The sequence below is a fragment of the Lactuca sativa genome, chromosome 7, assembly GCF_002870075.4.
Source record: "Lactuca sativa cultivar Salinas chromosome 7, Lsat_Salinas_v11, whole genome shotgun sequence".
Classification (NCBI taxonomy): domain Eukaryota; kingdom Viridiplantae; phylum Streptophyta; class Magnoliopsida; order Asterales; family Asteraceae; genus Lactuca; species Lactuca sativa.
In genome coordinates, this window is record NC_056629.2 from 9,584,972 (window position 1) to 9,600,000 (window position 15,029).

The window sequence follows — 15,029 nt, forward strand, 5'->3', positions numbered from 1 at the left end:
ATTTTTTCAAAAAACAGCAGTTTTTCTATAAAAAAAATGCATTTTTTTTCAAAAAACTGCAATTTTTTTAAAGAAAACTAAATTTTTTTCAAAACAAACTGGATTTTTTTTTAAAAAAAAAATGGCTTTTTAAATAAAAAAAACTACAAGTTTTTTAAATAAAGTTATATTTTTTTCAAAAAATATATGTATTTAAAAAAAACTGCAATTAAAAAAAAAGAACTGCATTTTGTTTTAAAAAGTAAATTTTAGGTGCATATGCATATTTTTTCAAATGTATATATGTATATTTCTTATACTATAATATTCTGAAGTAAATCACAACAAATCTCATTTTTATTAATTAATCTATAAACATAATAGTACAAGTATTTTATTCGATACAAAATAAAATATAAAAAATAAAAAATGCTACAAATTTCAAAGTGTTTTCATGTCTTCGTGTCAATATTTTCTTATTTTTTTCAATTTATCATTTTCATCTCTTCAATATTCACCATAATTTCTTCCAAATCTATAAGAAAATTTTAAAAAAAAATGATCAATGCGAAAACACTCACAAAAATACATATGTGATTTTCATGTGATTAACATATGAATCACATTTACATATGACATCATATGTGATTCACATGTGATTTACATGTGAATCACATGTGATTTACATGTGAATCAAATGTGATTTACATGTGAATCAAATGCGATTCACATGTGACATATGATTTACATGTGAGTAACATGTGATTTACATGTGAATCACATATAACTCACAAACTAAAGCATCATAACTCTTGCATGGAGGGAAGAAAGGGACGAAGATCACATTTATGACTTAGATTGATATTTGGGACTAGATCTGAACTTGGGAAGTAATATCTTAATGGAATAAGCACTTAATGAAGAAAAGTTGAATCGGGTCGAGTACGTTGGGCGTACTTGGTGGTACACAGAGCGTACTGGACAAAGGCCCCGTAATTTGGCCAAGGATCCACTACGTTAAGCGCAGTGACTGAGTACGTTAGGCGTACTCAGTCTGTGTCAATAGTAGTTTGACCAAGTTTGAGGCATTTGGGGTAATTTGACTAATAGTTTGAGATTTGGGTCCCTGTTAATTGTATAGGTGACCGGTAGAGATAGCTTTTGGAGCAGTGATCTATGCAGCTATTTTTCAGATTATGAGGTGAGTTTTCCTCACTGTACTTATGGGTCGAAGGTACCAATGCCAGCCCATTGGATTATGTATCTTGGTATATTGGATTGATGTTATGTTGGTTATATGATAGATTGTTAGATCTATATGATTACCTGTGTTCACTGAGTATATGTTAGATTGGTAGATCCATGTGATTACATGTACTTGTTGGTTATTGATTATTATCGTATATGTCGACATGCTATAGTTTGTTGGGTTGAGGCAGTCCTCCTTTATGTTGAAGGTCAAGATACTCGGGGCGTTCCGGATAAATCGAAGGCCTGAGAGGCGGTCCAATCAAGACGAAGGCCCAAAGAGCGGTCCAGATAGGTTGTAGCCCTACGAGGCGGTCCAGTCAAGCTGAAGACTCATATATACATATTGTTATCTATATGGTTGTATGTGGTATTTTGGGGGAACTCATTAAGCTTTGTCTTAAAGTTTGATTGTTATGGTTTTAGGTACTTCAAAGGATAGGGGCAAGGCGAAGGCTTGATTATACACGTCATCCTGGATTTTTATGAGATTATGATTTTGGGATACTCTGATTCATGTTTATGACTTTTGGAAACTATGTTTGTTAACACTTATGGTTTTGGATTTTTTTCAAAAATGAAGACTTTTACCTTGATTTTTGGGATGTTACAGATTGAATTGTTGTGGTCTTTGTTGTTAGAAGTAGTTTGGTTGATATGGAATATTGGTAAATAGTGGTTGTTATTAGATTGGGGTTGTTAACATTTACATGTAGTTAAGATGTGGAGATTGATCATTGGGAGTGTTTGGGGTTGTTAGGGTGTTTGGAGAGGTGGGGTATTTTGATTTGGGTCCATAGTTTGAACAAAAGATGATAAAGTAGAAAGAGATTTGAGTGTTTTGAGTTGTGAAATGGATATAAAATTGTTGGTATTTATAATGTAAGTGTTTATTTTAAATTTGAAAAGTAGTATATATATATATATATATATATATATATATATATATATATATATATATATATAATGCATTCAACGGATGCAATTTTGACCGTTTGAGGTGAAAGGATTCCATTGGTTGTGACAACCTGTGATAGTAGTCAATCTACATCACATTTACACCACTGTGGGGCGGTGTTCACGCGTGAACAACCCTGTCACGTCGGCCTTTACGCGTCAAAACCTACACAATACCTGATGGCCTAATGAAATAGGTTATTACCAATGACGTGAACGTGGAACCATATTCAAATAAAAGTAACAGAAAAATGCAAAAAAGATTAATTATTAAGTGGTTTCCTCGTCTCTTTAAATGCGGATGAAGTAAATATAGTTCTGTGATCTCTAAACTTGGTTGCATTTGGTGCCCCATAACTAGCAGAAAAGCTAGCTTATTTTTCGAGCTTTTTTGAGTTGTCGTGTTTGGTATGCCAAAAAGCTAGCTTATAAGCTTGCTTTTACGCTAGCTACTTGGAGTAGATTTTTAGGAGTTTTTTTTACAAACATCCCAAAATATACCCTTAATTATTTATAGAAAACTTATTCTAGAAAATGTGTTTTTATGCAATTTTATATCTTCCAGCTAGTTTTTACCAAACACTCTTTATTATCGGCTAGCTTATTTGCTAGTAGCTAGCTTTTCAGCTATCAACTAGTTTTTCAGCTAGCACGCCAAACACAGCCTTATAGATCGTTTGTTTTTATTTGTTTCTACATCCACGTCAACTGCCACTTACACCAAGATATTTTAGTTATTTCCACCTTCACTTCTTATTTTAATATTGTATTTTCTTAAATATTAAATAACCTTTTTTAACTCACCTTTGGCACCATATTTTTTCATTTTCATTTGAACCCTTACATGATGATGCTCTGTTTTTATTGGAAGATTGTGAGAGTTCAAACTTCATGGATTACATTGAACCCTCACTTCTACTCTTACCGTGTGGCGTATAGTGGTAAAAGTATTCAGAATTTTGGTCTTCACTTTACACTTTCAAATCTAAATTTGAAGAAATCTAAATGAAGGTTTATTGACCCGTGTTAACTCACCAAGGGGCTTTTATGATCTCCATTTCTCAAATTTTAATCCAATTTGAACATTCAGGCTAAACCTCCCGATAAAATAAACTGTGAATGATGTTAATATATATATATATATATATATATATATATATATATATATATAGAGAGAGAGAGAGAGAGAGAGATGTAAGTTCAATTGAGAAAAAATAAAAGGTTGAGAATGGGGAATCATTCTCAACGAATCATTTTTATATATGTAAAATACATTGAGATTAAATCATTATGGTACGTTGTTCTTCTGCATCATTCATCTGTTCTTCATCAACATCATCTATTATTTATTCATCTGGATCATTCCACTGATCTTCATCAACATCATTTGTTCTTCATCAACATCATCTATTCTTCATCAAAAAAATATCAACGTCACCTGTTCTTCATATAAAACATTGATACTTCATAAAAACATAAATTTTTCATCAAATATCTTCGTTTATTCATCAAAATATTGTGATTCATCATCAAAAACATTTATCTGTACTATTAAGTGTAAGTTGTGATTCAGTCTTGTCCAATTTCGTTGATGTCAAGTAAAATCGTTAAACATAATCCATATTTATCGATGTCACATCATTTAGCGATCACCAGTCATCAAAACTTCATCAATGGAACTTTCACCAATATCAAACGACATATAGCAATCGAAAGTTCATCAACATAACCATATATTTGAAGAATATTTTAAAAATAATTTTTCAAGTTTAAAAACTTCGTTTTTCATATATTTTTTTACAAATTTTGATCCCAACCTACTGATTATCGACCGATTTTAGTAGGATTTGATTTGTGTTGTAATTATTGGCTTCAATTGTTAATTTTTTACCATAATTATATAATTTTATTTATTTGCATGTCAATTATTCGATGAAATGCATAAACTAATTATATCACATAATATTCACAAGTAAATATGTCTTTACACAATAATCAATGTATATGTTTTAAAAAACACAGAGCAAATATGTAATTCATATGTGAATAACATATAAAAATTATATTCACATGTGAATATATTTAATATTCACAAATGAATATAGGTAATATTCATAAATGATAATGCATATTTTTTGGAAAATCAAAAAAATGAAGACATGTTGTTTTGAGGTCCTAAGCAAGTATGTAATTCATATGTGAATAACATATAAGAATTATATCTACATGTGAATATATGCAATACTCACAAATGAATAAATGTAATAATCAAATGTAAATATATATGTAGTATTCACAAATGAATAAAACTGTCAATAAACCAAGAAGTACAAAATATATAAAAATAAATATAAAAACAGTATTCCATAAGAATGTATATTTATTCACATTTAACTAAGCTTTTTGTGATTAATAAATTATCATATAAGCATATTTTTTATTACTGCTATATTCATTTGTGAATAAATGATAATTTTTTTCCGGAAAATTATAAAAACAGAAAAACAACATTTTGAGACCCTAAACAGTCCTGGATGGTCGAAAAACACCGCACGTCACGGTGAAGTTGTGAGTTTTGTAAATCACACCCTTAATTTGATTATTACTTTATTCATTTGTGAATATTACATATATTCACATGTGGATATAATTTCTATATGTTATTCACATATGAATAACATACAGCTTATATATTTGTTTTGTGTTTTAATAATCATATACTGATTCAGATGCGAAAACATATTCATATGTAAATATAAAGTGGTAATTTAGTTTATGCATTTCATCAAGTAGTTAGATTGCATACACGTAAGCTTTTTTTAAAATATTAAAAACATGATACATTGACTATTTAAATCTTACAAAATAATAGATTGATAGAGAATTATATGAAATTTTTCAAAAAAAATTGATTTGATGTTTTTTCTAACTTTAATTTCAAAGTTTTGTTTAATGATCGATGTTGGATGAATGATATGATCTGTTGTTGATTATCAATGATATTGATCTAATGATGCTGGGAGTATAATTAATCGTAGATGTTGAAGATATGCTCGTATTCAAGCATAATTGAATGTTGGATTGAAAGAACAAAAAACAAATTTTTGTTGTCTACTATTGAATGGTGTTGATAAACATGTTATTGACGAAGATTAACATTGGATGACGTTGATCGAGGGTTTAACTGAAGAAATCTGGATGATTGTTTAAGTTGGAGGAGGAATTTGGATGATGAACGATCGATTAGGAATGAATTTGAATTGTTATCTAATTCTCCACATGTTTGTCACCGTGTTGTTTATGCTTAGGTGCTAATTAATGATTGACTAATAATGATCCCTCATTCTCAATCTTTTTTTCTCAATTGAACTCTCTCTCTCTCTCTCTCTCTCTCTCTATATATATATATATATATATATATATATATATATATATATATAGGTTCATTTAAGACCATGTTAATTTTGTGAGACTGTGAGACCAAATCTAAAAATAATTTTAAAATGCAAAATAAAAGGAAAAATCAAAAAAATCTTTTTTTAATTATTATTTTCGGAACTTTAATTACCTAAAAATAATACTAAAAAAATTACCATTTTTTTTTAAATGCGTGAAATATTCTATTAGAATATTATATTGTAAATATTCTAATGTGATTTTTAGAATGTTAGAATATTATACTAAATTTCTCAGATATGTAGAATATTCTATTATTCTACTAGAATATGTAAAAAAAATGTATCTTTTTTATTTTTTTATTGGAAAATATAAATTCCGAAAATAATATTTGAAAAAAAAATTCAAAAATTTTCAATTATTTTGCATTTTAAAAGTGTTTTTTGTTTTATCTACGAAATGAATGGCTAGGATTTCGTCTCACGGTCTCACAAAATTAGGTTATATATATATACACACACACACGGAGTGGTTCAAATGAGAACCACAAAAGATTAAGAACCCTTATTTCATAAGTAAATATGTATTGTGAATATTACTAAATATGTTAAAATCTTAATTTTTGTCTTTTTGGTAAGAAAAGGGCAAGATCGTAAGTTTTTAGTATAATATTTTCATTCATACATTCATTACATATTTTAACACAAAATTTATGTAAAATACAACTTTATACAGTCCATTTACAGTTTAATACACAAAATTCACAACTTAATATTATATAATTTTACACTAATTCAAAAATTCAAAGAAGTCAAAATTCAATGAAGTCAAACCCTTCAGTTGTTTTACATAATATAATATTTTCACCTCCATCGTGGTCTTAGGATTTAATACGACAGTTCATATTTAAGGAAAATACTCCATTTTTTTGGAACTATATGTTATTACCTTACAAGGAAAGGATACCAAGGAACTACTTTCACTTTCAGTTCATACTTATGAGAATATTGGATTTTCTAGGAACACACTCTTTACAAGTATAACAAAAGAAACAAAGGATATACAAGCATATATTCACGGTTTTAGAACGAGACTGCAAACCTTCTTTTTTATATATAGAAAATATCGGATTTACTGAAAGTACTACGAGAACTAGTCTAAACAAGTGTAAAACTATTTTGTACATAAATGCTTATGAACTCACCAACTATTTAGTTGACGTTTTTCAAAACGACTTGTATTCTCAGGGATCTAGCAGGCAGGTACTCAACCCTTCTTGAGGGCCAGCGTCGTCATTTCATGTTTTTCCTACTTTTCAGTTATTTGTATTCGACTTTTGAACAATCGTGTTTGTAAGCAATGTAATATTCAAAATCTAAATGTATGAATGTTTGTGTTGCTATATTTCATTACTATTCAATTGTTGTGATACTATACATGAAGTCACTCCATCCGCCCCCAAACATTTCCGTTGTTCTGGTTTGGGGGGACATGTAACTCACATGTGATTTACATGTGATTCATATGTAAATTACATATGAAGCACATGTAACTCGTATGTGATTATCTTGTGATTTACATGTGAATTTAAGGGTGGTAAATAGGTAAATTAAATATTGGAAAATTGTTATGATTAGAATACTACAAATGTAGATATGTAAATTCAATATTGGAATTGGAATTGAAATCGGAATGTGAAATTTTGGTTGGGCGGAATGGAATTCAATAATAAAAATGAAATATTTATTTATATTTAAATATTTTTTGTTTATTGTAAAGGCATAAAACTTTTTTTTTATTTCAATATATGTAATGAAAGCATTTTGGTCTTTAATAAAAAAGAAAAAATGAAAATATTGAGTACCTTTGATGGAACCAGTAATGGCCATGAAAGTCTATTCCACGTTGGTGGAATCTTTTGAGCTGATTTCTAGGAAAGGAATTTCAAGTTCAATTCACTAGAAACAAAGAACAAAAAAAATTGAATGTGGAAATTACTTTTTCTTTGTGTAATTCAAGTACTCAATGACAAAATACAAAAAAAAAAAAAAAAATCCGAGAAGTCCAATACTAAAAAAATGTAGAAATTTACCATTTAAAATAACAGGGTGTTCCAGAGCTTGGTCCAGCACCCAAACCCTAACAAAAACAACAATTAGGTTTTAACTAGGTTTGGGGTATACTTTTGACATGGGTCACACCAGGATGCAGGAAAATATAAGCCCAACTTTTTACCATTCAAGGTGTCGATTGCAACCTGAAAATTCCAACATTCAGCAATAAAACACCCAATTTTAAGTTTTGTGTAACTACTTCATACTAACATATAATCCATGTATAACTACTTCACATATGATTTGTAATTGATTATTGCCATTGGCCAATTAATTACTACACACTGATAGTCCGACTTCCAATTAGTCATAGCTGAAAATGTGAAAAATCATTTTCACCATATTAAGGATATGCATATATGAACATATATGAAACTGTAAAAAAACAACGTATGCGCCAATTCTCAAGTTTAATAATCAATTATCTAGTTTAATAATATAAACAAGCTAAATATGTGAAAAAATGATAATAAAAACCTTATTTTTTAAGATTTTACACACCTGCGGGCTTCAATTAATGGGAGATGATCATTAAGTGGTTTTTCAATCACCTTCATCACCTGAAAGAAACAGCAAAAAGTAATATGTTTACTTTAGAAAGGGTAAAAACATAAATTTGCATGAATAAAAGTAAAAGGCTTTTAGATTGATTACATGAAGCCAAATAAAAAGACCATTGCAGAGCAAGATTATGGTGTTCTTTTCTTTTTTTTTTTGACTTTTGGGGCACATAACTTATTCCATTTCCATTTTCAGGGAAAGTATGCTTTCTCAACAATTCATAACAGTTTACAAAATCGCTCTCATTTACTTTTTCTATCCATTTCCCTAATTATATTGTTATTTTTTCCAATATTTGTTAAAACATCATTATCCAGGCTGCACTTTACCAGTGCAACACTTAATGGACTAATCTGATAGTATTCTTATACGGTTATGTCTTTCAGTTTACAGTAAATATAAAAAAAATGAATATAACAGCTGCAATGTAGATTGCTATAATCATTTACTACAAAATGTATTCACAATAGAAGGAGTATTCTCCAGTTATAATCAAATACTGCAAAATGTATTGGCAATTGCAAGCTGATTTTTCAAATAAATTATGATAAGTCTAACAAGAACATTAATGGATTGTATAATTAAAACGTGTAAATTGTTGATATCCAAGGACCTGAAATCTTTTTCTTAGTTATATTTTTCATGGTTCTTTTAATTGTTGGTTTTCATACTTTAGTATGAAGTATAAAACTTTATTTTGAAAGTTATATGTGTTGGTCTCTGCATTTGTTTAAGTAGAATTGAAATCCTTTTTCTAGAATTTCAAGCATATCTTTTGGTTAATACAACTGAAGATTCACTAATATGCAACTTTGGTACACAATGATATAACAATTTGATTTAGCTAAAATTCTTCTTAAGAAAACGTAGAGGTCTCCTTGTTGATCCATAGGTAATATTTGTTCATACAACATGACCATGGGGAAGACTCAAAGTTGAACGTATGACCCCCAAAGTAAACCTACCAAATCTATTCAGTAATTAATAGGAATTCCCAGAGCAGGCATTAGCTAATAATCAAAATAGGAACAATATCACAAATCAAGTTACAATTTCAATTGAAATGATGAAAAAAATGAGCTTAGATATGAGCAATCGTGGAAAAAAGAAAAAAATAGATAATTCGATAACTTCATTTTGTGATTCAATCAACCAATTTTTACAACGCTCACGATGAATTACATCACCTAGTAAAGTAAGTATTAGGTTAAACAAAAAAGAAGAAAGCTAAATACATGGACGCTAAAGTGGTAATGTAGACAACATAAGGAGTATTCTCCTGGAAAAGACGAGCAGCGGCGAGCTCATTCGTCTGCAACTTTGTAACGCCCCGATTCTCGAGTATCAATTTATGGTTATAAATTGTCATGATTTCAAGGTCTACTCAACGATTTAGTTGCCTGACTCGTCGAGTAACAGCGGGTTGGTCCATGTGTTTAAGTGGCTTACTCGCCGAGTCCAAGAAGGGACTCGACGAGTAGGAGCTAGAGGATGAAACCCTAATTTCCAGGGTTTTTGCACCCAATTTAAAGGATCATTGGCCTCCTCAGCCTCCCCTTACAGCCTCTTGATAGTCCATCAACCCTAATCCATGTGTGTGCATCATTCTTGTGTGTTTTAAGCTTTGGAAGAGGATTATTGGTGGGAAGAGCTTGAAGAACAAGTGACTAGAATCAAGGAACGTATGGGATCTGAAATCTACCTTAGTTAGCATCTTTTGGAAGGTATCAAGTCGTTTCCTTGACCTCATTTCATTCTAGATGTCATTTGGGGGAAATTTAGGGCTTTTCTAGCATATTATGAAGCTATTCTTGGGTATGAGCTCAAATCTGAAGTTGTAACTTCAGATCTGAACTCTCTTTGGTCTCTAAGTCCATAAAGCTTTCAGCTTTAGAAAGTGTGAACCTCTCCTTAAGTGTAAAAATCCATTACAAGCTTGGTTTTGTCATTATAAGACTTTAGAGCCTTGCATGCACGTAAAGTTTGCAAGTTTACGTTATTAACATGCCTTGGGAAGCTGGATCTGCAATATGGAACCTTAAGATGGCTTAAAAAGCATCTGAATGGATAATGGATTGAAGGGACTCGATGTAATACCCGTTTATTTATTAGTTAAATAAATAAATTAATGGACGAATGGTAGCCTAAAATAAATAATTATATATCAAAGGATGGTCTCGAAGGGCTAATTGTCATAATTTTAGAAGTTGGGGGTTAAAAGTGTAAGTTTTGGATTTAATTTGAGAAGGAATTCAGAAGTTAGGGTGCAATTGGTAATTAATGGACTTAAATTGAAAAGATTTGAGGGCTTAGGGGCTGGTTGGTAATTTTAGGACTTATTATGAAAGGAAATTATGGGATCAAGGGCTATAGGGTAAATATTGGATTAAGATTGAAAGAAAAAGGGAAGGAAGGGGCTAAACTCATCATTATGGAGGTAAGTTTGGGGGATCGGGGTATATAACCCGTCACCCCTCCCGCTTGAAACCCTAACCCTAAAGAGAGACAGCCGTCACCCTTATACCTCCCACCATCGACCGCTACTCCCTTGTTTCTCCGACTAACCAAGCAACCGGCGAACCATTGTAGCAGGTGAAGGCAACCACCATGGAAGCCGCATCTGTCGTCGTTATTTAGCCATCGTAGCAAGCATCCCGGAGGTCCACTGAAGCCTGAGGAGCTGAGCTTCATGGCTGTCGTTCGCTGCTAGTACGCCGCCAAGGACCACCAAACCTCCTTCGTTCTTCTCCTTCTCTTTCTCTCACAGCCATCATTCTTGTCGCGGACGGTCGCACGTAGTCGGGAAAGCACCATCGTGACAGGCGATTGGGCACCGGATGGGGGAAGCTGTCATCGTGTTGGGACCGTAGCACCATCAGAAGCGTCGTCGCTGCATCCATTCCGTGACCGTTGAAGGTTGTCCTTGGTCGTCGAGGTAGTGGGCAGTTCAGGGGGCGTGATTGTTGCCGTTTCCGTTCACCAGTCGGGGTCATAACTCCCCACCCCTCTCCTTCCGATTCGTTGTCGCTGCCTATGCAATGTATTGTTGCTCCGGTCAACATAGGTGGGTGGTTGGGGTCGTTTTGTAACAGATTAGGTGTGTGGTTTCATCTCCACTGGTAGTTCTTATGTTGGGTGTTTTGTTGGCCGGAGAATAGAGAAGAGAACCACCATGGCCGCCAGCCATGGTGGCTGCCGCCATGAACCACCATTATGTGTGTTTATGTTTTTAGTGTGTGTATTTTAGTGTGTGTGTGTGGATAAATTCGGTATTTCACGTTGTAATTGTAACAAAAAAAAGGGAATAATGAAAAGAACTTAAAAACCACCACCTTAGGGTGGTGGCTGCCGCCACCGGCCGCCGTGTCGGGTGGCGGCGCGCTTTGCCTCTTGTGGTTGATTCGTTTGGGGTGCTAGAAACCCTAATGGGCTCAAAGGAGCTCTCTAATGGGCCCAATGAAGCTTAATGGACTCTAATGGACCCAATAAAACCCTAATAGGCTTAATAGTATTTTTGTGGGCTTAATAGGCCCAATAATGCCCTGATTGACATAAAAGGCCAACAAATTGATAAATGGGCTAATATTTGGATTGGAAAACCCTAATGCCAATGAAACCCTAACTTTAAGAATCAATCGGGTCACGCACACGAGAATTATTTAATAACTTGAGATATTAAATAATAATCATTGACAAAGATTAATCTAAGCAATATTGGACTTAATGGATTAAGTCCTTAGTGGATTAAGTCCTTAATGGGTTAAGTTTCCTACTTAACCCCAATCATCATTTTATGTGAAACTTTAATTTCACTTGGGTTTATTGTTGGGCCTTTCTATTGGGCCTTGATGATTGGGTTATTAAATGGGCTATCTAAGATCAAGCAAATGGTCTAGAGTAATTTAATGGGCCTAGGGTAAGGCCCATGTAAGGGACTTGGGCCCCATTTGGAAAATTGGGCCATAGTTTGGGCCTTAATGATTATATGATGTTGGGCCAAATTGGGCCATAGTTTGGGCCTTAATGATTATATGATGTTGGGCCTTAGAATGAGACCATGTATAGGCCTAGGCCCAATTTGGAAAATTGGGTCATGTGTTGGGGTTTGATTCCTGGTTGACTTTGGGCCTACGGATTAGGCCTTGGGCTTGAATAAGCCAAGCTAGGGGTAATGTAGTAATTGCCCAAAAAATGTACTTATGGTTATGTATTGGGACCTAAATATTAATTGGGTGTTATTTTGGTGTTGACAGTTCAGGAATCTGTCAGCCAGCAGCTGGGGTCGAGTCTGCGGGACTTCAGCAAGTGTGGGATTGTGTCTTCGGGACTTCAGTAGTGAGGTGAGTTACCTTCCAGTAGCGGTGGGTCTACGGCCATAATGTCGGCCCACCAGTAGGAGTTGTATGATAGATGATTGTCTTTGTGATATCATCTAGGTTTGCTACTACCTGATCTGTTATATGCTGGCATGATATGTTATATGTCATAGTAGTAGAGTTCAGTTGTTAGGACCGAATGGTAGGTCAGACACCCCATATATGTCTGACAGTATGTGATGATATGTGTATATACTGGCATGATATGTTATATGTGATAGTGGTAGTAGGAGGGGAATAGTCCCCAAGTTCGGTTGTTAGGACCGAAGGGTAGTTCGGACACCCCAGATATGTATGATAGTATGTTTATGTTATGATATATGTGATAGTAGCAGTAGGGGGTGAAATAGTCCCCGAGGGTCGGTTATTAGGACCGACGGGTAGGTCAGCACCCCAGAATGGCTTGACATGGGTAGGTCAGCACCCCAGAATGGCTTGACACAGGTAGGTCGGCACCCCAAAATGGTCGTACCGGGTGGGTCGGCACCCCAGAATGGCCGTATCGGGTAGGTCGGGCACCCTAGAATTGCCCGACAGTATGCATGCTATGTGATTGTATGGTATGTGGTATGATGGGGGAACTCACTAAGCTTCGTGCTTACAGTTTTCAGTTTTGTTTTCAGGTACTTCGTGTCTAAAGGAAAGGAGTCGGCTTGATCGCAGCGCATCACACTATGGTTATCCGCACATGAGATCTTTGGGATTACACTCTGATATTGTTTTATGATAACATGTTTAATTATTTCTACTTTGGTTTTGACATGACATGATATTACAAATGTTTTATTACACCGTTGGTTATATAATGACGTATTTAAAAATGAAATTTTTGGCCTGTATTTTTGGGATGTTACACTCAACGAGTTGCATGGTCAACTCAGCGAGTCCGATGAATATTGTCGTGGACTCTGCGAGTCACTTAGGTTTTTCCAAGTTTTTGGCATGCATGAACTCGGCGAGTTGCAGGGGAAACTCGACGAGTCGGCCAAGGAGTTTTCGACCGCAAACATTAGGAACTCGACGAGTCACTCAAGTGACTCGGCGAGTTGACGAGCTATGCAAGGAAATCGACGAGTGGCTGGTTGTACTCGGCGAGTTGAGGTCAACATGGACTGTTGACCTTGACCATTGACTTGGACTTTGACCAGGGTTGACTAGTTAACTTTTGGGAGCATTTTGGGAAATTGGAAATTATAAGTATGGTTCTATGGTGAATATAGGTGGTGGAGTTGTGTCAGTGATCCGAGAGTGGAGCTTATCATTTCAACGCGTCAGTTGCGAGGTGAGTTATCCTCACTATACTCAAGGGTCTAAGGCACCAAGGTCGGCCCTTTGTTTTGTTATTGGGATTATTACCGTTGTGATATGTTAGTTTGGTATCCTGGTAGATAGGATGGTTATATGCTAGTATGATCCGTTAGATCGGTATCCTAGTAGATCGGATGTGGTTATGTTTAGTGACCTATAGTTGGTCTGACTGTCTGCATGCTAGTTGTTATGCCAGTTAGGTAGATCTGTGGGACCATCCGTAGTATCATGTAATTATCTATATGTGCATTAGTTGTGTTATACGTCAACATATTATGTGGGATGGGTTGAGGTGAAACTGCTCTGTGCGGTAACCAACAAACCCGAGAGCATTCCAGATACGAGCTGAGGGAGACTCGTATTGTGGGCTCGATGGCAATCCAGATGTGAGCTGTGGGCCCGGAAGGCAATCCAGACTCACACTGTGGGCCCAGGGGTAATCCAATCTGTAAAGTTGTGGGCCCAATACATGTTAGTTTTATATGTGTTATGTGAAGTGTATCGGTATGTTGGCATTCCAACCCAATGGTTGAGGGCTTGGGGTATTCCATCCCGATGGATGATTGGACCCATAGTATGTTGTTTGTTATTGTATGTGTATTATTGTGTGTATGGTTATTTTGGGGGTAACACACTAAGCTTTCGAGCTTATAGTTTCAGTTTATTGTTTCAGGTTCAGCAGATGACCACAGAAAGGTGAAGGCGTGACCGTACACTTCCTCGATTGTTGATTATGATTTTGTGGGAACTCTGATGTTTTGAGTATTTTGAAAACAAATTGTAATAATTGAATGGTTTTAAATGATTTAAAAAGTTTTAAATTGGCTCAGATTTTATGGATGTTACAAACTTCCTATGCGCAACGATAACGAAAGCAGCAACTGAGTCCACATCGGTGATGAAGGCAGAGGTGGAAAGAGCTACTGAAGTGCAAATCACGAAGAACAAGTTCAGAAATTTATCCGAGGAGGATATGTGGGTAGATTGGCAATCAATAATGGTAGAGGTGGCCGGTGAAGAGAGGAGGAAGGTGGTCGATAGAGGAGGGAGGCGATCGATGGAGGAGGGAGGAGGCGCTCATCTTTGATCA

The 15,029-nt window shown here is 34.4% G+C and overlaps 1 protein-coding gene across 8 annotated transcripts in view; it reads right to left on the minus strand.

Moving 5' to 3' along the window:
* LOC111908175 (CRS2-associated factor 2, mitochondrial) overlaps positions 1 to 15,029 on the minus strand; it is a 75,021-nt gene that overhangs the window by 48,991 nt on the left and 11,001 nt on the right. For 6 of the 8 annotated variants that reach the window (XM_023904013.3, XM_023904011.3, XM_052765581.1 and 3 more), the window contains 2 exons: positions 8,196 to 8,254; positions 7,681 to 7,837 (listed from right to left, as the gene is read on the minus strand). The exons of 1 other annotated variant lie outside the window; for it this stretch is intronic. In XM_023904013.3, coding sequence (XP_023759781.1) covers positions 7,819 to 7,837; positions 8,196 to 8,254 — 78 coding nt within the window. In that variant the 3' untranslated portion in view covers positions 7,681 to 7,818. Of the gene's footprint in view, positions 1 to 7,680; positions 7,838 to 8,195; positions 8,255 to 15,029 lie in introns of those variants that run through there. One more of the 8 variants, XM_052765582.1, reaches the window with a different exon arrangement.